Here is a 20328-nt window from a genome sequence, read left to right as displayed (position 1 = left end):
AGTTCTAAAACAACTGATAGTGGGGGGCTATCCCCTTGGAGGTTGTCCTCAAGGTTGTTGACCCACTACTAATCATATTGATTCATCACCATCACGTGAGCCAAGGTGTGAAAAAGGCGTGGGTCATTACTGTTACCAGGCCAAGGTGTGAAACCTCTGTAGGGCATTGCTCCACCCCACCATCCTATGAGTTGTTGAAGTCACTTGAGGTAAGGTGTGAGTGGGGATTGAAATGCTTGAGAAGTGATCTCCAGACTGCGTTGTAGGTGGCTGTAGCAGGTGTTTTAAGCCACCATCACTGTTCACTGGGGAGGATACTTTTGAAAACAGGGTACTGTTCCCAGACTGTGCTCATTAAGGAGGATGGAAACCTCGACATTGAAGTTTACCAGAAACCCACATACAGAGACCAGCACCTACTCACTGACACCCACCACCTGCTGGAAGCAGACACGGGGTGATCAGGACCTCCAAGGCAGCAGGGCAAGGAAAGGAATACACAGACAGCACTTAAAACATGGTTATCTTAACTGGGCTTTCATTAAATCAGCTGAGATGTGCAGGAAAGAACCTCTGACACACTAAACAGGGAGAAACTGAACAAGAGAATTTTCTCAGAAAATAATTCAGGAAAAACATTTTTGGAAAATAATTTTCTCTGAGCATAACATCCCAATGTACTTCAAACCCAGCAACAACCTCAGACCATAACTGGTTCATCTCAACACCCAAACACAAACTGGACAACATATTGTATGCTGTGCAGCAGAGTGCAACGAGGAGTGCTTAGACTTTACATCAGGGAAACCAGACAGCCACTCCAAAAACACAGCATAGGAGAGTGTCCTCAGCGGGACAAGACTCAGCGGTACACCTGCACTTAAAGAAGAGGGCGCTCTTTTTAGGATGTCAGTGTTGACATTTTGGTTTGAGGGAGGAGTAAAGGAGGCCTTTGTCCACTAAATGACCATTGTTGAACAGAGGTGGTGGCTTACGACACCAGCTATCAGCCACCTACAGTGCAATCTTGAGATCCCTTCCCAGGAGTTTAAACCCTCGATCACGTCTTCCCTCAAATGACCTCAATAGGTCACATGACGTTGGGGCAATATCCTACAGAGGTTTCGTATATTGGCCCCAGTGATGGTATTGACCCACGCCCTTTTTCACACCTTGGCTCACATGCTGACTCACATCATTGTGGGTCAGCGGCCCTGGTATTCTCCATCAGTTGTGTAGAACTGAACAAGCCTCTTGGATGAGAGGCAATACTTCATAAAGATAAAGAAATCCAGTTGGCTTTTCAAGCACTCAAAATGACCATGTCCTGGATGACTGAGAATTGATAATTTTCACATCTGTTTCCTGAATTTAATTATAAGGAAAAGTTTTTAGTTATGGGAAAAAAAATATATATGTCACTGTTGAGAAGATCAGTGCCAAATCATGATGTCAGCTAACTTTTAGGGGCTTGTCCAAAAACTCCTCCAACCATTTATCTCACCTCTGCTTGTGTACTAGGGTGTGATAAGGACATCTGTTTGTTTTTCTGCATTGATAAAATGGCTTTTTGTCATCTTGTGTGTATGTGAATAATATATCTTCAAGTGAGGCAGGTGTTCCCCATGGCAGCCCTCACCTCACCTCTTAAGGCGACGTGTCCTCAGCAGAGCAGCACTATATAAATAAATAAATTTTAAAAAATCCCCGTGCACTCACCTAGCACAATTCAGTCCTCTGATCTATTTGGCAAGGCCCCCGAAAAACAATCATTCTGGCCATGCACCACTGCTTCCCATTATCAGTCTCATTTACCCACATTTGTCTCTTATGTTTTCCTTTCCTCCTCTCTGTCTTGCTTCCATCTTGTCTCCCTTTAATTGTCTTTGTCTTTCTTTGTCCCTGCCATTGTTGAACTTGTGCTTTGTTCTGCTTTCTCTCCTATTTCTTGTTTTGCTCACCTTACTTTCTCTTCCTCTATCTTACTGCTGATTCCTTTCCTTCAATTTCTGTTTACTCCAGTCCTCCCCCACTCTATGGTGAAAGCTCAGAGCGGTTCCCTCAAGTCCTAACCCAATCTTCATTAACAGACTGCTTTATTTCATCTGCTGCTAACCCATTCAACACCACTTGTATAATCTCTGTTTACACCCACCTCCCCAAAACCAAAACATGCATACCCTCACACAATCTATAATTGAATCCCTCACACACAGCAGAGCTGCTGCATGGTTAACATGCCAAGATGAACAGCAACACTCACACAATGGCAGCCTCCCTCTCTTGCTCTGACCTCATATCTTCTCCATATGTGGCTGTAACAAAAATTCCACTCTCTCCCTGCCCATTTAATTAGCTCGACTGGTATAAGACAGAATAGCATCTGCCCTCACAAAGGGAGCAGGGGCTGGGCTGGGCTCAGGGGGAGGCACCAGTTGAACACAACTTTGTACATGCATTGAAAGGATAATAAAAGGCTACATGCTAGCCTTGGCCCAGGCTTATACAGTAACTACTGTCATAATTTTCTGCCACAGTGCTGGTTTTCATTCAGAAACAAAGAAAAGTAGACTCAGCATGGAGCCATTTACAGAATTAATGTTTTAGTGGTTCTGCCTTTGGCAATGTACGCTAGGTTCCTTCCCCCCTTTTATATTTTAGGTTTGTATAGATATGTGTATCTAAAACTAATGCAGCCTAATGTGGCTGAATACAGTTCAACAGTTGCATTTAGAAGTTTATCAGCAAAATTTTATTCGCTAATTGTTTTGTGACATGTAAAATATTGTCAGCTGAAGGCTGCTCTATGGCAAAAGAAACCAGTTGAATTTGTTAGTCGTTTCATGGGGGGAAAAAAATCAATGGAAAAGATTCATCCAGAATGTTTGGAAAAAAAGAGAGAGATGGAAATTAAAATTCAGATCCTGTTATGCCGTAAATCAGCTGCCCCTGTAGTATCTCCAGCTGTACTGTATTGAGCTGCTGCTGGTAACAGTGGCCCTTGTTCTGCTCTGCAGCCTGGCATAGCATGAACCAGATTTCCACCTGCTGCAGGTTCTGTTAAAGCCGCCCTCCAGCTCTTAGTAGAGCTCCACAGCAGAAGAAAGTTTATCATTGCCAGCTGCAGTCCAAGATGGTGTTATGGAAGGGCTCAGACTAGGGATGTTCCTGGCTACTAATTTCTTAGTCGACTAAATCTGGGAAAAAAATAGACTAACAGACTAGTCTAAAACTAAGAAACGCTCAGATATCAAATAAAATTTTATGCCTGTTTAATGGACAATATCAAAAACTATCTAAACAAAGGCTTTTGAGACCATTAATTGCATTCTTCTATAATGAATCGCTCTTTAAATGCTGCTTAACTGTGTGGCACCGCGCATTATGAACACTGCACGTTACACTCCAAACAACAAAGAATAAAAACATAAAATCAATTGATACAAATATATGAAAATGCATTACTGCAAACAATGTTCACACACCACTGAATTTGAGAAAATGACATCCAAAAAAAAAAAGAATAAATTGCGACTTAAGTGTGGCGCATTGTGCCGCGCATTATGATCGTTGCTCTACAATTCATGACACGCATCAAAACAATACAAACATCCATCCATCCATCCATCCATCATCTTCCTCTTATCCGGGGCAGCATCCTGAGCAGTGGAGCCCAGACCTCCCTCTCACCCAGCCGCCTCCTCCAGCTCACCCCCAATTCAGACTTCAGTTGCTATGACGTAATCTACGCAAGTGGCTGATGTTGTTGCCTGTGCAGGCGCATTGCGTGTGTTAATTACCTTTCGATCGTGTCCCAGTGATTTTCATGTGGTATCGGCTGACAAACATAAAATGCTGGCACTTTTTCCCCCTCTTGGTTCCTGTGGTCAGTTTTTTATTTTCATTTTTTTAAGGCACAAACACATTTGTCCTTCTAGTTTTTTTTTTTTTTTTTTTTTTTGCTTCTTTGTACAAACTTGGAGGGGGCAGCCGAAATGCAGGGAAGGAAGGGTGTTTCTTGGGAGGTGCGCTTCAGGTTACATTATGGCATTTTTCTATAAGATGTCAGGGCTGCATTTCCACCTGGTGGCAGATGGCTCCATAACTTTTAAGACAAACATTTACCTGCACTGGGTTAATTAGGGTTAAAGAGGCTTCCCTCTTCCCAGCCACCTCCACCAGCTCATCCGGAGGGAGCCCAAGGCATTCAGGGCTAACAGAGATATAATTTCTCCAGCGTGTCCTGGGTACACCCTGGGGCCTCCTCACTTGCCAGGAACACCTTGCCCAAGAGGCACCCAGGAGGCATCCTAGTCAGATGCCTGAGCCACCTCAACTGGCTCCTCTCGATGTGGAGGAGCAGCAGCTCTACTCTGAGCCCCTCCTGAATGGCTGCACTCCTCACCCTATCTCTAAAGGGGAGACCAGCCACCCTTCGAAGGAAGCTCATTTCTGCCGCTTGTATTCACGATCTTATTCTTTCGGTCACTACCCAAAGCTTGTGACCATGGGTGAGGGTAGGAACGTAGATCGACCAGTAAATCGACAGCTTCGCTTTTATGCTCAGCGCCCTCTTCACCACGATAGACCGGTGCAGCATCCGCTTAGGTTGCTGCCCCCGTAACCCAGCCCCGGATAAGCGGGGGGAAAAAATGGATGGATGGATAATTAGGCTAACCGACTAGTATGTTTGGTACCACGGAGTAACAATAGCAACGATTAGTTGTCTGGTCAAGTAATTGCGCACATCCCGAGCTCAGATTAATCGGTTAGCAGTGACTGAACTTTCAAAATGAGTGAGGGGAATGTCCACAATGAATTTGTTGTGAATAGTGTAATCTCAAGCCATCGACCAACCTCTGGAGCTGAAAAATAAATCCAGTGTGGAAGTGGCATAAACTGCAGTTCCTCTAGGAGTCACTTTGGAGTCAGTCCCCTCAGAGTTCCATGTTAAAATGGCACAACTTTACAGCATTTACAGCCTGGTACAAAACACTGTTTTGGTCTATGCATAGGTTCTCCCTTAATAACTCTTTGTAGGGTGATTTTTTTTTTTTTTTTTTTTTTTTTTTTAAATTCTTTCTAACTCATCCATACTGAGTTATATTGGCTGATATATTGGAAATCACCAAATATAGATATCAGTCTTAAAAACAAGTCCTGGCTGCCCCTCCCTGAGCCTGGTTCTGCTAGAGGTTTCTTCCTGTTAAAAGGGAAGTTTTTTCCTTCCCACTGTCACCAAGTACTTGCTCATAGGGGGTCGTTTTGACTGTTGGGTTTTTCTGTAATTCTTGTAGGGTCTTTACAATATAAAGCACCTTGAGGCGACTGTTGTGATTTGTTGCTATACAGATAAAATTGAATAGAATGGAATTGAACTGAATGCAATAACTTGAACGATGTGACCTAACTTGTTCAAATTCATACATTGATGCATCTACTAAACATCTCGAACGACTTGGTGTTTATCATAATAATGCCGATCACAGAAAGTGACAGTATTCTCAGTGGTTTATATTTATTACGATTTTAGCATTTCTTATTCCTGATTCTTACCATTTGCAAGTCACTAAGGCTCATATGCACCACCGCATTAAGATCTACTGAGACCCGGCAATTACATGTTCTACAACTTGTACTTCCAGGGGAGTTGTGCCACCTAAAGATTCTACTGCCAAGAGGCTGAGGGGTAGCACTGGCAGCCAACAGTATTTATTTATTTATTTATTTTGTTCGTCATTGAAAGCATCTTTTCATGCTTAAATTTGGTTTAAAAGTTAAACTGATCCAATCGAGATTCTGGATTTGCAGGCCACTTAAATTTAGCACGGGAAACTCCATTTACATTCATAAAATGAAAGTTATTTTAGTTCACTTTTTAAACCTTGGAAAATCATGGGCATGAACAATAGGACCTCTGTGTTATCACTCTGATTTAATGTTTGGAGGGTGACACATTTGAGAGACGGACATCATTCAAATCAGCTAAACTGTCTGCTGGGGGTGGTTTGTCGTTCCCGGCACCTCTTGTTAGGAACTATGATCTATTTGTTAGCACAAATTGCTGCAAAGTACGTCCTCCTAGAGGTGAGTGGCGCAGCACTTTTACAATTAAAAAAAATAAATAAATAAAAAATCAGCTGACATTTGTGACACTGTTAAGTACTTAAACTAGCTCACTACACAAAGAAAGACCAGCTGGAACAGAATCCTCTTTACGGTGACAATACAACAACCCACTTACACTCATAAAGTTCATCTTTAGTTCTTCCAGGATTGTTTTGATAGATGATTAATCTTTGAAGTGGGGTATGAGTTGAAAAACAAGTGATCTTTTTAATCCTCTACTTTTTACTCGCTTATGTGTCAGAGTGATTAGAAAAAAAAAAGGGATGTGTCGCTCTTTGCTTTTTAAAGTGCTTTTTATCCAAAGTATCTGTCTTGACTAGACTTAAATTATGGACCCAATGAGCTTGCCAAATAACAGTGTGGTTGTGGGGTTTTAAGAAAAAAAAAAAAGATAAATGGGCTCCTGTTGAGATTAAATCAATGATCAGGGGTTGTAATATTAAACCAGTCCCATCTCCCATAGAGAAAAAGAGCTCATCTTAATTTGTTCTGCCATGCTGAGCCAAACTGCGCCACAAGGCTTTAAAATATTGTCACTTTTTCCACAAACAATGCTAAGTTCTATCTTCTAATGGATGAGATTCATAATCAGATACAGCAGCATATCCCATCAGCCAAGAGAAGAACTGCTTGAGGATTGGGTTTTTTGTGTTTGTTTTTTTGCATTACAGTTGATTTGGCTAATCCAGGGGCTGGGTACCTTGAAGGAGGTGAGACCACCTTGGTCTGGCAGTTATTGATTTCCCCATCTTGGGCTTATTTTAAGCGTTGCTTGACACAATAAAGCTTCTTGACAGCATTGCACGCTGGCATTCTCACTGCTAGTCCCTCTGAGATTGATCATTTTAAAGGTCACTGTTGGATGCATCTTCTATTTGTGAGTGTGTATGCGTGCACGCACATTTGTTTTTTTTTTGTTTTGTTTTTTTTAATGTTAATGTGTACACCTGCTTTCTGTATCAGCCCGTGGCTCAGAAGAAGAGCTTGTTTACAAGATGTTGCCGGTGGACTAGCCTTATCTCTCTCACGGCAGCTGGCTGCTCCATATCTGCTGTGATCATTACACTGTGATTAGTAAACTGCTTTTAAGGTTTAAAAGTAATGTATTTGTAGCACTTTACTAAGGGTACACAAGTTTGTTTTATACAGTTTCAGAATACATGAGTTTTTACTATAACGGTGTTTCAGCAGGGAATAAAGCAAATCCTCAGCACAGTCTGTTGTCTGCACTCAGTCCATCATATTTTTCTGGGAATAGTGCAGTGTCTCATCATCAAAAAATGTTCAGTCTTTGTTACTTTACTTTCTGCTGTCCCTGAAACACAAATCATTTTTGTTATTAAATTATATATGTTCAAAAAAAATGAAACGAGTTATTTTCTGCTTTTTGTCCTCTTAGGTGAAATCAGTGAAGACAGGCTCAGTATTCTGGACCATTGGCTGTTGTCTCTCCTATTTCTACATGGTAAGAATTTTTTTTTTTTTGCATACAAACACAACAGGTAACTTTTGATTAAATTCAGCTAAGTAGGGTTGCCTAATTTAGACCTGCAAACTAATTGAAAGGTTTCCATTTTTGTTTGATCATTTTTATACTGAATAAAATAAAGTTATCACATTGTGTTTCCAGGTCATTGTTGCAAGGATTTTTAAAATTTTTTTTTTTTTTTTTTTTTTTTTTTTTTTTTTTTTTTGTAATGACCAAGAAAAAGAGACGGTGTGATCAATAACAAAAATAATCAGAATTGGAGCCTAGTGTAATTCTGGTTCCAGGCTTTGATTAATAGTGACTCTTGACAATTTGCTCCCATTTCTTTTCTTGTCTTGATATTTATGACTGAGATTTTAGTCATGATTGCCATAAAATGTCATTTGTGTATTTGTGCTTATTTCTTTTCAAAATGTGAGCTAACACAAGCTCAGCAGCCACTTTGTTAGATACACCTGCTCAGCTGCTCCTTAACAGAAATGTCTGATGGGCCAATTTCATGGCAGCAACTCAGTACGTTTAGGCATGTAGACATTGTCAAGACGACCTGCTGAGATTCACACTCCCCAGAATGGCGAAGAAAAGTTATTTAGGTGACTTTAAACACGGCACGGTTGTTGTATTTCAGAAATTGCTGATCTGCTGGGATTTTGACACACAAACATCTCTAAAGTTTACAGAGAGTTTTCTGAAATAAAGAAAACATCCTGCATTTCTCTAGGTGAAGATGTCAGCAGAGAATGGCCAGACTTCTTTGAGCTGATAGAAAAATAACAGTAACTCAGATAACCACTCAGTGCAGCCAAGATATGCAGAAGAGCATCTCTGTACTCACATGTAGAATCTTGAAGTAAATGGGCTACAGACTATACCGGGTGCAACTCCTGTCAGCTGAGAACAGGAAACTGAGGCTACAATTCAGACAGACTCAGGAAAACCGGACTGTGGATGATTGGAAAAATATTGCCTGATCAGATCAGTCTCGATTTCTGCTGCAACATGCGGCTGGCGTTGGTGGTGTAATGGTTTTGGGGGATATTTTCCTGGCACACTTAGTACCCTTAGTTACCACCTGAGCAGTTTAAGTGCCACAGCCTACCTGACTGTTTTTTTTTGCTTACCATTTCCACCGCTCTAAGACCACAGTGTACCATCTTCTGATGGCTGCTTCCAGCAGGATAACTCATCATGTCACAAAGCTCACATCATGGCAAAGTTGTTTCTTGAACATGACAATGAGTTCACTGTATTCAAATGGCCTCCACAGTCACTAGATCTCAGTCCAGTAGAGCCCCTTTGGGACGTGGTAGAATGGGATACATCATGGGTGTGCAAATGACAAATCTGAAGCAACTGTGTGACGCTATCATGTCAACATGGACCAAAATCTCTGAGGACTGTTCCTGGCACCTTATTGAACCTGTGCCACGAGAATTAAGACAGCTCTGAAGGCAAAAGGGGGTCCAGCTGAGCACTAGAAAGGTGCACCTAATATACTGTGTTTATCTATTGTATATAAAGCAACGTTCTAAAAGGTTTCACAGTAGTTTATAGTTTAGATGAATGCGCTGGTACCGGCTGATTCTTTCTGTTCTCGTGCTGAAGGGAATACGTCGTCATGTTAGTCAGACTTCCTCCCTACTGTGAAATAATTTTCTTAGACTGCAGCTGACGTCTGTAAAGTGCTACCTGTAGCTCTTGTCTGTAATTTCTAAGGCACTTGAACACTAATATTTGAATATGTGCTGAATTGAACTGTTCACTACTAAAAACTAAAAGGCAAAAGGACCTTTTGTGTTTTGAAGAGGATTTCTTTCTTGGCAAACCCCACTTTGTGTGTGTGTGTGTGTGTGTCTGTGTGTGTGTGTGTGTCTGTGTGTGTGTGTGTGTGTGTGTGTCTGTGTGTGTCTGTGTGTGTCTGTGTGTGTCTGTGTGTGTATGTGTGTGTGTGTGTGTGTGTGGCTTGTTCCAATTCAGAACTGGGCCATGATTTAAAAAAATAAAATAAAGTAACAGGCCCAGGAATGGCTGGTTGGAGCGGCTATCCACTCTTCCCAGCAGTGACATGGTGTTACATGGAAACTTGGAGGGGCAGTTTATCCAGTATTTTCTGCATTATTTATGAATGCAGGCACAAGCTCATCCAGGGGGTTGATGACAGGGGTTGGATAAAAAGACAGTCCAAGCACAGTGCATCAGAGACAGATTGTTTTCATTGTTTTTGTTGGTGTGTGTCATGGTCACGGGTGCCAGTGAAATCTCGGGCTTCCCACTCATTCCAGGCTAAAATCTCTGTGGCCATCAGTGGGAAAGATGTCAAATGAAACAGATTACTAAAATCCAGCTTCATCGATCACACTCCGTCCAAGGGTTGAGGGGATGGAGAGGACTACAGAGAGGAGTAGTGGAAGGGTGAATAGAAAAGGAGACAGAACAGAGAATGGAGACAAAGAAACAAAGATGTGAAAAGATAAGGAGGGAGCAGAGAGAGGGGACAGAGATGGTGACAAATGCAGAACGATAAGACAACAGAGGGAGAAAACGTGATGGAAGGGAATACTGAGCCTCCATGCGCCTTTCTCCTTATTACTACTCTCCTTCACACCTGCTCTCTCCCTCTCTGCAATCTTTCTCTGTACTGTATCTGCAGCCAACCTACCCCTGCAGATGACACTACGTTTGTATGTCTCCAACACCACCAGGCTCCCAGCAGCACCTGCTTTTTTTCTCATTTTGATCTTGGTCACAAAGAACTACAAACACTGGTTAACCCACACTATTTATTTTTTTTAAACTGGCCATATCACCTGATGCTGTCAGTTTAATCAGGAAATAGCCACGACTGTGTTTTCCCCTAGGGTTTAATTGAATGCGTCATTTTAAAGGCAGATATGGAGACGATGAGGGTAAAATCCCCTGCCTAAATGTTGGTATAATCAGAAGAGAGAGTAGAGAAGGATGAGATTAAGAGGAGGATCTGAGCAGTTGGAAAGAGTGATGGACAGGAGCCACAGGAACCTTTCTGGCAGCTGTGCAAAATCCTCCTTTTAACCCTCCAGCGGTGAGGCTGGAGTGAAGGGGGAGTAGAGAGCAAAAGCAAATGCATGGATCAGCTGCACTGTCTGCTTGTTAAATCCAAAAGCATTGGCTTATTCTTCCTTTTAAACCCTCCTGTTGTAAAGTAGCCAGATCCTTTGCTTAACCAGATATTTGTTGTTCTGAACACTAGAGCTGTACCTGAGTTTTGGACCATTTCAGTTCACCTCATTGTCCCTACATTTAGCAACTTTTTAGAGCAACTTCAGGTTTTTTTTTCCCCTCTCTTTGTATGAGTGGAACGGCTAGACTGAGCCATCATCTCCAAATGAGAGAAAACTGACGGAGGTTACAGTGCTGTACAAAAGTGTTTAACTACCCCTCATTTATTTATATTTTGCTTCCAATGACTTAGACCTTCATAAAACTTTAAAGTGGTCTTGAGCAATAGTTCTCCCAGGCTTTCTGAAAGCCTTCCAGAGTTTTTCTTTGGACATTGGCTGCATTTTCACTTATTTTCAGTCCGGTCCTTGTACCTAACCATTTTCAGAAGAATATTTCATTTGTTTGTTAAGCCACTAAACACTGACTTATGACTCTTTTGAGCTTAAAAAGGCACCTAACTCAAGGGATGAATCAGTGTTGTGTACACATAACAGAAAACTTGGCAAGGAACTGATTTTAAATTGTATCTTTAGGCACTTTGTTACTAGCAGCCTGTCACAAAAAACACAGAATTTGTTCCCTTTTCTTTGGTTGAATCTGCAAAAATGCCAAAGATAACACGGTTTGACGGGCATAAAATAGTATTTTTGCAGCCAATAAGGTGATTCCAAAAGAGCCATTAGCTGAAGACTTGTTATATCTGCGCATGGTGTGCAATATGTCCTTCAAAATTTAGAAAACTGGAGAAATGGAGGACAAAAGAAATGGCAGGTCTAAAAAAAATTATCTACAGCAGACAAACAGTATCTGAAAGTCATACCCTTATGAAATAGGAGCAAAGATGGCAAAGACCTGACACAGAACCTGAGAGATGCTGTTCATTGAAGCTGGGTGTCAGGACACCATTAAGGGATGCATATGGGGAGAAAAGGCTGAGGTATGCCAAATTACACAAGAACTGAAAATCAGTGGAGACAAGTCTTATAGGGTGATGAGCCCAAATTTGAACAAATTTTTTTCTCCCCCCACCATGTTTGAAGATGAAAGGTGGTGGTTTCAGATTAGGGTATGGAGGAGGGATCGATGAACCCTTTTATTTTTATTTTTTTATTTTTTATTTATTTATTTATTTTTTTAAAATCCATCCATCCATCCAAGGCACTCGCCTTGCAGCCGGAGGGTTGTCGGTTCGAGCCCCTGTCCCTGCTCTGCGTTATGTCCTTGGGCAAGACACTTAAACCACATTGCCTAAAGGTAGCGCCGGTCTCTGGCTGCATGACCACACATGCTCGTCTCTGGATGAGTGATCTGGAACAATCATTTCGTTGTGTGCCTTGTGTGACAATGAGTTGAATCTAACATCCATCCATCCTCCTCCGCTTATCCGGGGCCGGGTCGCGGGGGCAGCAGCCTAAACAGAGAACCGCAGGCTTCCCTCTCCTCAGCCACCTCCACCAGCTCATCTGGAGGGACCCCAAGGTGTTCCCAGGCCAGCCAAGGGATATAATCTCTCCAGCGTGTCCTGGGTCTACCCCAGGGCCTCCTCCTGGTGGGACATGCCCGGAACACCTCACCCAAGAGGTGCCCAGGAGGCATCCCAGTCAGATGCCCGAGCCACCTCAACTGGCTCCTTTTTTTTTTTTTTTAATTGAGTCTGTAGAATATAGGCCTAAAGAAAAAAATTTTTAAAAAATGTTATGATGCAATACTGTTTTAGCAGTTCAACAGATATTCGCTGACTTATGGTCATTAACTATAGTAGGCTGAATCATCGCATCATATGTGAATGAGGCTCTCCTACTGGCAAAGCATACGTTCTTTCTCTTCATGCTGGAAGTGAGAAATGAACTCCCTGGTGTGTGTCTCCGTCCCTCTTCCACCAGTAAGTTGCAGGAGCACTGCTGAGAAAGCGATGGCTTGTGTCTTATGCGTGGGCCCCAGAGTATGTATTATGGAGTGAGCTGTATCATGTTAGTGCGTGCATGTTAACTTCTCTACCTTCCCCTACCCATTGGGGTTGGTATTTGTCATTGGCAGTCACGGAGGGACACTAGGATGATTGGATCATGGAGAAGATCGCCCAGCCCAACTTCAAATATTGTCAATTATCTCCAAAGCACCAAAACTGGTATTCAGGTTGGTCCTACTGCGCAAAAGTCTCCTCAGGTGTCCTCATGGCACTTGTTCAGTCAGTGCCTTATTAGTTGTTGGGGTTCTTAGTCTGCTTCAGATTTTGTCCAAGCACACTAATATCTAGAGCAGCCATAAACACTTTTATTCTACCTCAAAATCTTAATGAATCTGATAGTCATGGTTGGTACACAGAGCACATTTAACAAATAGTTAAACACAAAAAAATGTCTTTATTGTAAATAATCAGTGATTCCCAGTGAGAGCACGTAGCCTGGAAACACTTGTGTACACACACACCACACACACACACACCCGTGCAGAGTAAAACCCTTCTCTGTGTTGCATGCTGTGTTCTCTATATCCTCTTTAGAGTGGCCCTGTGGTCATCAGATAAGCCGACTATGAAATGCAGAGAATGATAGCGGCTAAAAGACTTGGCTCCAGACATTTTCTGATTCCTGCCCTCCGCTGTTACCCAGTGACTCGGGCACTCGGCTGGCGTCTAGAACTATAATTTCAAATGGAGCTTGTTCCTGCTCTCTCTCTCTCTCTTACACACAAACACACAGAATTTTCTTTTTATCATGGACATTAGACAAAGTCATGGATCATAGAGGATGAATTGCAATTCATCACCTGCCATTATCAGTTTATAAATTACTTTTATCCACTGTTTTGCTGCCGGGTGGGTGTCACAAGCTAGTGTACTCCTAGCACTGTTCCCAGGCCTGGAAAAATGTGTCGGGAAGGGCATCCAGCGTAAAATCTGTACCAAATGAAACATGTGGAGTCATCCGTGATGGTGACCCCTTGGGAAAAAGGGAGCAGCTGAAAGTACCAGTAAAAATGGAAGTGTGTGCATGCGCACGCGCATGTCCATAACAGTTATGCCATAGGAGTTTTTCCAAACTTCGCCTTCCACACCAGTGGCTTGCCATCAGGCCTGATACTGTTTTATACCCAAAGGAAAAAACAAGTTTTAGGAAAAGTGTTGATGTAACTTTGACTCTGTCAACAATGCACTTAAATAATGTCAAGGAGTCTGAGTCAAAGGGATCAATATTTTCCTGAGGTTATTAAAAAAAAACAAAACCCGTGTGTGAGCAGTGTTCTGTATAGACTTGTGCCTTGTATCTTTTGGGATTACAGTTCTCTCTAAATTGCCAAATTCAAGAGAGAGTGGTGTTAATGAGCTGTTTAGAGCTACGTTTTGTTGTAGCTCTTAGTGTGTTTAAATCTTTAAGGAGATCACTTATTTTTGGTGGTATATTGTGTGGGAATATTATTTTCTTAAGCTCTCCTCCACATCCTTACTCCCACTCTGCATCGTCTGTTCTCCTGTCTTTGTCATGCTTACACAAATTGCTAAAGATGCTGCTGCTATTTTATCAAACCAGCCACAAGTGTATCCTGCATGGTTGTGATGTCATTGGTTTGACAACCTGCATCTATGGGCAGAGACATAAACATCTGCCCAGCTACTCAAAATAGACTTTGTGGCAGCATTGTGGCAAAATGCAGTGCTGGACATACACACGCATGCACGCGGTTGGTACACAGAGGAGACATGTTGTATTTAGTCAAGTGGAGTGCAGCAGCTAGCCTCTGTCACTGCGTTTCAAGTGTTATGTTTACAATTAGTTCCCAACCAGTCAGCAGCAGGGACTTGATCAGCCATCCTTGTGTCAATAGTGGAAACGAAGCTTAAATTGAAGTCATCTCCTGCATCCACATAAGTTACGGTCCGCCTGCTACTAATTGACTGTCAACATCTGAGTGAACAGACGTGAATGACTGCCAAAAGATAATTGCGCTTGCAAGGAACATATTTAGAAATTTTCTTTTCTCTTTTATTCAGTGTGGGATATTATTGTTTATCAATTAGACATGACATGCTTATTTTTCCCTCTGATTGCAAAAGTATAATGAATGATCTTTTGAGCGCTTTTAGCAGGTACAATGGGGGATCTTTCACAGAAGCTGCTGTGAATGAAAGAGCAAACAATTTGCATATGTTATTCGTTCCTCTCTGCTGTCTCTACCTCTTTCTAGGTTCCACTTTCTGGCACAAACATCCTTTCACTCTTCCTCTGTCTCTCGCTCACTCTGAACACCATGCTTTCTCTCTGTTCTTGCACTTTTTCTCTATCCACTTCTGACTTTCTGTCTAGTGCTCTCACCGTTTCCATTTGCCCTTTGCAAGTACAGGCAATTGAAAACTTGTCAGTGAATTTTTTTTTTTTTTTTTTTGTCCTCTTGTGCCGTCGTTTTATAGCCCCCACACCCAGAGCTGTGAAACCCAGCAGACCTCAGAAATGGTATAATTTTAGTGGAGCTTTTAAAGTTATTGGTGCATCTAACATGTAAAATATGATTGCTAAGGTTTTATTGAATCTGTATATGTCTGTTTTTCTTTTTACAGCTGTGTGCTTGCATTTAATAGTGGAGCTGCAGTAAAGAGGATTTTATGTCCGTTGAATTAGTCTGTTCGGTTCTTGGTTGGTCAGAAGATCCAAGGCATTAAAAACAGCCTTGAGCTCTGAGAAACTGCAGGGGCATTTTCCATGCCATTATTTGACATTATATACAGTGATCAGATAATTGATGATAAAAGTAAATGCACCAGTTGTGCGTATGGCTTCTGTCTGAAGCTAGTGAGAAAATATGAGTTTAAGTGTTTAGATTAGAATGGTTTGATTCAACTAAACAGATTTAGTGTTGCCAGATGTTGATCTTTCATTCATTCAAATTCTGTCATACTGGAATAACTGAAATCATAGGCTACAGTAGCCATTTTAATCTACACTTCTAATTGCATGACCACATTTTGCCTTCCAATTTGCCGTCCGTCCATCCATGGCTGTGGGTTGCAGGAGCGACAGTCTAAGCACCGAGGCATTCCCAAACCAGCAGACACATAATGTTTACAGTGTCCTGAAGAAGGAAAAAAATCTCAAATGACTCTGAATAGTTGTTAGATTTGTGACCTGCTACTTTTACTGGGTGGGGTTCACATTAGGCTTTTATTTTTGTTATTTTGTGAAGGAGTTCAAGTAGAGTTGGGTGGCTCTCGTATTTTACATGTTTTGTTTTTTTTTTCCCGTTTCTACCGAAGCATCTAATCTCATAGCACCACACAGGCTGTCCTGGTCTGGCAGTTATTGTTCTTCTGTTTTTGTTGTTAAATGATTTTTGCCAAACAGTCTGTAGGCACATTACTGTCACCTTCTGGTGCTGGTAGCACATAAGATCCTACAGGCACTGTGGAAACTGACAGAAAAGGGGGGGGGGGTTCTTTTTTTGTGACTTAATGGACATTCCAGTATTCAAAACTCATTCCCCTCCCTATATTACTGTGTAAAAGTCTTAAGCCACCCCTCTTTAATTTATATTTAACTTCCAGGCAGTCAGAATTTGAGGGAACTGGACAAATGGCAGGCCTAAAAAAATATCTGCAGCAGATGGACAGGATCTGAAAGTTATGGCCTTAAAAAATGGGAAGACCTGACACAGGACCTGAGAGATGCATCTGGACCTTCAGTTGATCCACCTACTTTTCAATGAAGCTCCATCACAAATGGTCTCAGCGGAAGGGCTGTTGTTAAGAAGCCATTCTTAAGGAAGAGAAATGGGGAGAAAAGGCTGAAGTACGCTAAAGTACTCAAGAACTGGGCTGAAAATCAGTGGCAGCAGGTCTTAGGCAGTGATGAATCCAAATGTGAAATTTTTTGGTTCAATTCAGGAGATCAGGAGGAGATCAGCAGAGAGGTACAATAGTGTCCATCTGTAAAACAGGGTGGAGGCTCTGTCATGGTTAGGGGTTGAATTTCAGCCAGTGGTGTTAGGGGATCTTTTTAAAACGGATATAATTATGAACCCAGAAAAGTACCATCATATTTTGATCCACCATGTAATACCATTTGGAAAGCATCTGATTGGCAACATCTTCATTTTTCAGTGTGACAATGATCCCAAACACACTGCCAATGCAGTAAAAGCATACCTGGGTAGAAAAACACACAATGGGACACTATCAGTCATGGATTGGCCTGCCCAGAGCCTGGACCTCCATGTTATTGAAGCAGTGTGTTGTTTTTGACAGACAACAGAACATAAGGCAGCCAACTGAGTGTCCTATAAGAAGCCTGGAGAACTGTTCCTGAAGACTACTTCCAATTTTTCTAGAAAATTATAAACAAATAAAGAGTGGCTCAAGACTTTTGCACAAAACTATAGTTCATCACTGTGGATCCAGACACTATAAAAGATGGGTCTAGCTTCCGGGTCTGTAAATTGTACCCAGTCTAGAAGTGCCTGCGTTGTTTTCTATGGCCATCAGGGGGCATCTTCTCCAGGTCCATTTATGTAAAAATCTGAGAGAAAAAAAAACCCTTCTGCTCTCATGATATAACCTTCATTACACACTTTCCTAATGAGTTTATTTAATCAGCTGCTAGTTTATATTTATTTCTCAATGCAATACACCTAATGGTAATTTTGTTAATTGTGGCCCCACTTAAAGAAAGGAGAGGAAAAAAAGTTAATGGGTATAATTTGGGGGTGTAGTTACCTTGTGATTGAAGTTATTCTATCAGCCTGCAGTTTCCTTGGTTTCAGTTGAATACACACCTTGCTCATGATGATCTGTTTTAAAAGCCATGGCAGTGACAATCCACACGCTAAACTTGAGGCCTCCAATGGGAGTCTACAAAGCAATATGTGCTGATGCGATGGCTACCTCCATGTTTTATGTGCTTCACCCGCCTCCACGAAACAATTGTGAAACGATGAATGCCCATTTAATGTCTGTGTGTATTTGTGTTCCAGGTTTCGGCGTGGGGAGGTTATGTGTTTATTATCAACCTGATTCCACTGCATGTGTTTGTGCTGCTGCTGATGCAACGCTACAGCCGGAGAGTCTATATCGGTAAGATGCTCACACGCAAACACAAGCGCGCAGCGCACAAGCAATTATGCGAGACAATAACTTTCACTGTTCGGCTTGATATTTAAAGCTCGCCCACATACAGATGCTGTAATGGAGACTCACTTGTCTTCAGATTACTTTATTTGAATAGAAATGTGTGCACTATGCAGACAAACCACTGCTCCTTCCTATGCATCTCACAACATGTTTGACCAAGCATTTAACCCTGAAACAAGCTCAAATGCCCAGTCACGCCTGTGCTCATCTCTCACAACAGCAAGCATTTCATCATCATCAGTGCAGACATCTACACACCCACACACCACTTAGCAGTAAATGCATCCACCTGATCCTCTTTATTATTATTTTTATTTACTTATTTGCATATACCACAGGCAGAGAACTAGTGAAGAGAGTAGGCTTGGTATCCTGATAACATCTGAGTTTCACAAAGCACGCGAAGGCTCCAGCACGTTATCTGTTGTCTCGGAGAACCATCCACCATCCACACATCTGTCCTCAGCTTAGGATGAATTCACAGCAGGCACTCCTATTGTGGTCAAGATAAACGATACCATGTCAAGTATCATCTCCGCATGATTATATGTTGTACTTACTGTAACTGGAAAGCACAGACTCTGAGAGCATTGAAAATAAATTATGGCCTCTTCACAGTAAGAGAGCTTTGACCTGCCTTTGCTCCTACAACAATTAAATTCTACTTGGGTGAAGCAGGGCTGTTAGGGGAGGTGGGAAATCTGCAGCAGTTGTCATTGTTCCTCAAGAATATATTTCATTCATCGTGCGCCTTTTGGTAGTAAATGAAAGATGGGGAAATATATTTGTAGATGTATTCCAATGACAGAAAAAAGACACCTGCTCTATTCCTTACCAGCTCTTTTCAGAACCAGGTGTCGTTCAGTTGGGGGGAAAAAAAAAAAGGTGGGGGAGAAAATCCTAGTTTAATAAAATGCCTCATAGCCTGTTCCCTTGCAATTCGTCTCTGTCTGTCATGAGTCAATAGCAGATGTGTGAAAAAGATCGCTGAGGGCGGTCAAAGCTACTTCAAAAACGAGGCACACTCTTCAGGAAGAGTATGAAATCTTAATTAAACTGGTGCATCTGCGAATTGGTTTCCCCGAGCTACAAAAGGTGTGAGTTGCACTGTTCTCTGCACCATCATCTCACTTCGGGCCTCCCTGCCACACTGCGCTGAACCAACTCCCATTTTCTCAGTAAATGGCTTTGGATTAGGTATTTTGTATTTGCTCCCTCTGAGGTACGACAGTGAAAATCAATAGACTTTAAATACCCCTACTGAGGTGGATTTTCCCTCAATGGGAACCAAATTGCCCCCCCACCCTTTAGTGTTGTTTATTTTAACGATTTGACTTTTTAAAAATCTGGTCTTTCCCTGTTTCTCCTTTATTTCCCGTCTCTTCACAGCTTACAGCACTTTCTACATTGTGGGGCTCATACTGTCCATGCAGATCCCTTTTGTCGGCTTCCAGCCAATCAGGACGAGTGAGCACATGGCTGCCGCTGGTAAGTCACACCCTCTGTGCTTGCAGGGTGACTGATCTTTTATTCTTCCTGGAACAACAGGTTCCCTTCTACAAAACTCAAGCCATCTGATGATGAAGTCAGCAGTGTTTGGAAGATACTGCTGCTTTTTAGTCCAAATTTATGAGTCACTCATAACCAAATGTCACAAATACAGGAAAGTGCAAGCATATTTTTCTTTCTTACCTAAAGCAGGTATTTGTGCTAGCAGATGATCTAATCAGCATGCTTATGTTGATAAAACAAATGTTCATAATCTTCGCTTTATCTCATATAATAAGACTATATGAAATATGGTTAAATAAAATAATTGAGCAGTTTAAGGCACCATGGCTTCACCCGTTAGTTAGATCCCATTTTAAAGCCTCAGACCGAACGTTTTGGCCATCTTGGATTTTTGAAACCGGATGCGATGAGCGAGTAGGTACTTTCGGCTGCTCCCTTCTTTCCCAAGGGGTTGCCACAGTGGATGGATCAGCATATTTGGCTTGGCACCAATTTGACACCAGATGCCTTTCCTAATGTAACTCTCCCATTTATCTGGGCTTGGCACCTACACAAGGAATACTCTAACTTGTATCCCAAACCTGGATTTGTCTCTTCCTGGTCTTCTTTCAGTCATTCACTTAAGGATGTGTTAACGAGTGCACTGATGTGATGAATGAGTGCTCGCTCAGAAACTGCAAGCTCATATGTTAGTGATCTGTCACTCATGAAACCACCATGGTGTGACACGTGCCCTGCTTTACCATCTGCTTACTCTAAATGGGACCATGCTGTATTTGAGAAGACTTGAAACCAATGATTAAAACTTGAAAGTCATTAAGAAAATATTTCCAAGGATCATAAATGAAGTGAGCTGAAGGATGATTTTCTTGTAGGCTTC

General features: G+C 41.9%; 1 protein-coding gene across 1 annotated transcript in view; it reads left to right on the top strand.

Moving 5' to 3' along the window:
- The window catches only part of LOC115788632 (dolichyl-diphosphooligosaccharide--protein glycosyltransferase subunit STT3B-like), a 96828-nt gene that overhangs the window by 55702 nt on the left and 20798 nt on the right, over positions 1-20328 (top strand). The window contains exons 4-6 of the mRNA XM_030741754.1: positions 7529-7594; positions 17780-17879; positions 19326-19424. Of these exons, the coding sequence (XP_030597614.1) occupies positions 7529-7594; positions 17780-17879; positions 19326-19424 (265 nt within the window). The remainder of the gene's footprint in view (positions 1-7528; positions 7595-17779; positions 17880-19325; positions 19425-20328) is intronic.

The sequence above is a fragment of the Archocentrus centrarchus genome, chromosome 11 (genome assembly GCF_007364275.1).
Source record: "Archocentrus centrarchus isolate MPI-CPG fArcCen1 chromosome 11, fArcCen1, whole genome shotgun sequence".
In the NCBI taxonomy this organism is placed as follows: domain Eukaryota; kingdom Metazoa; phylum Chordata; class Actinopteri; order Cichliformes; family Cichlidae; genus Archocentrus; species Archocentrus centrarchus.
This window is presented reverse-complemented; position numbering and strand designations above follow the sequence as displayed.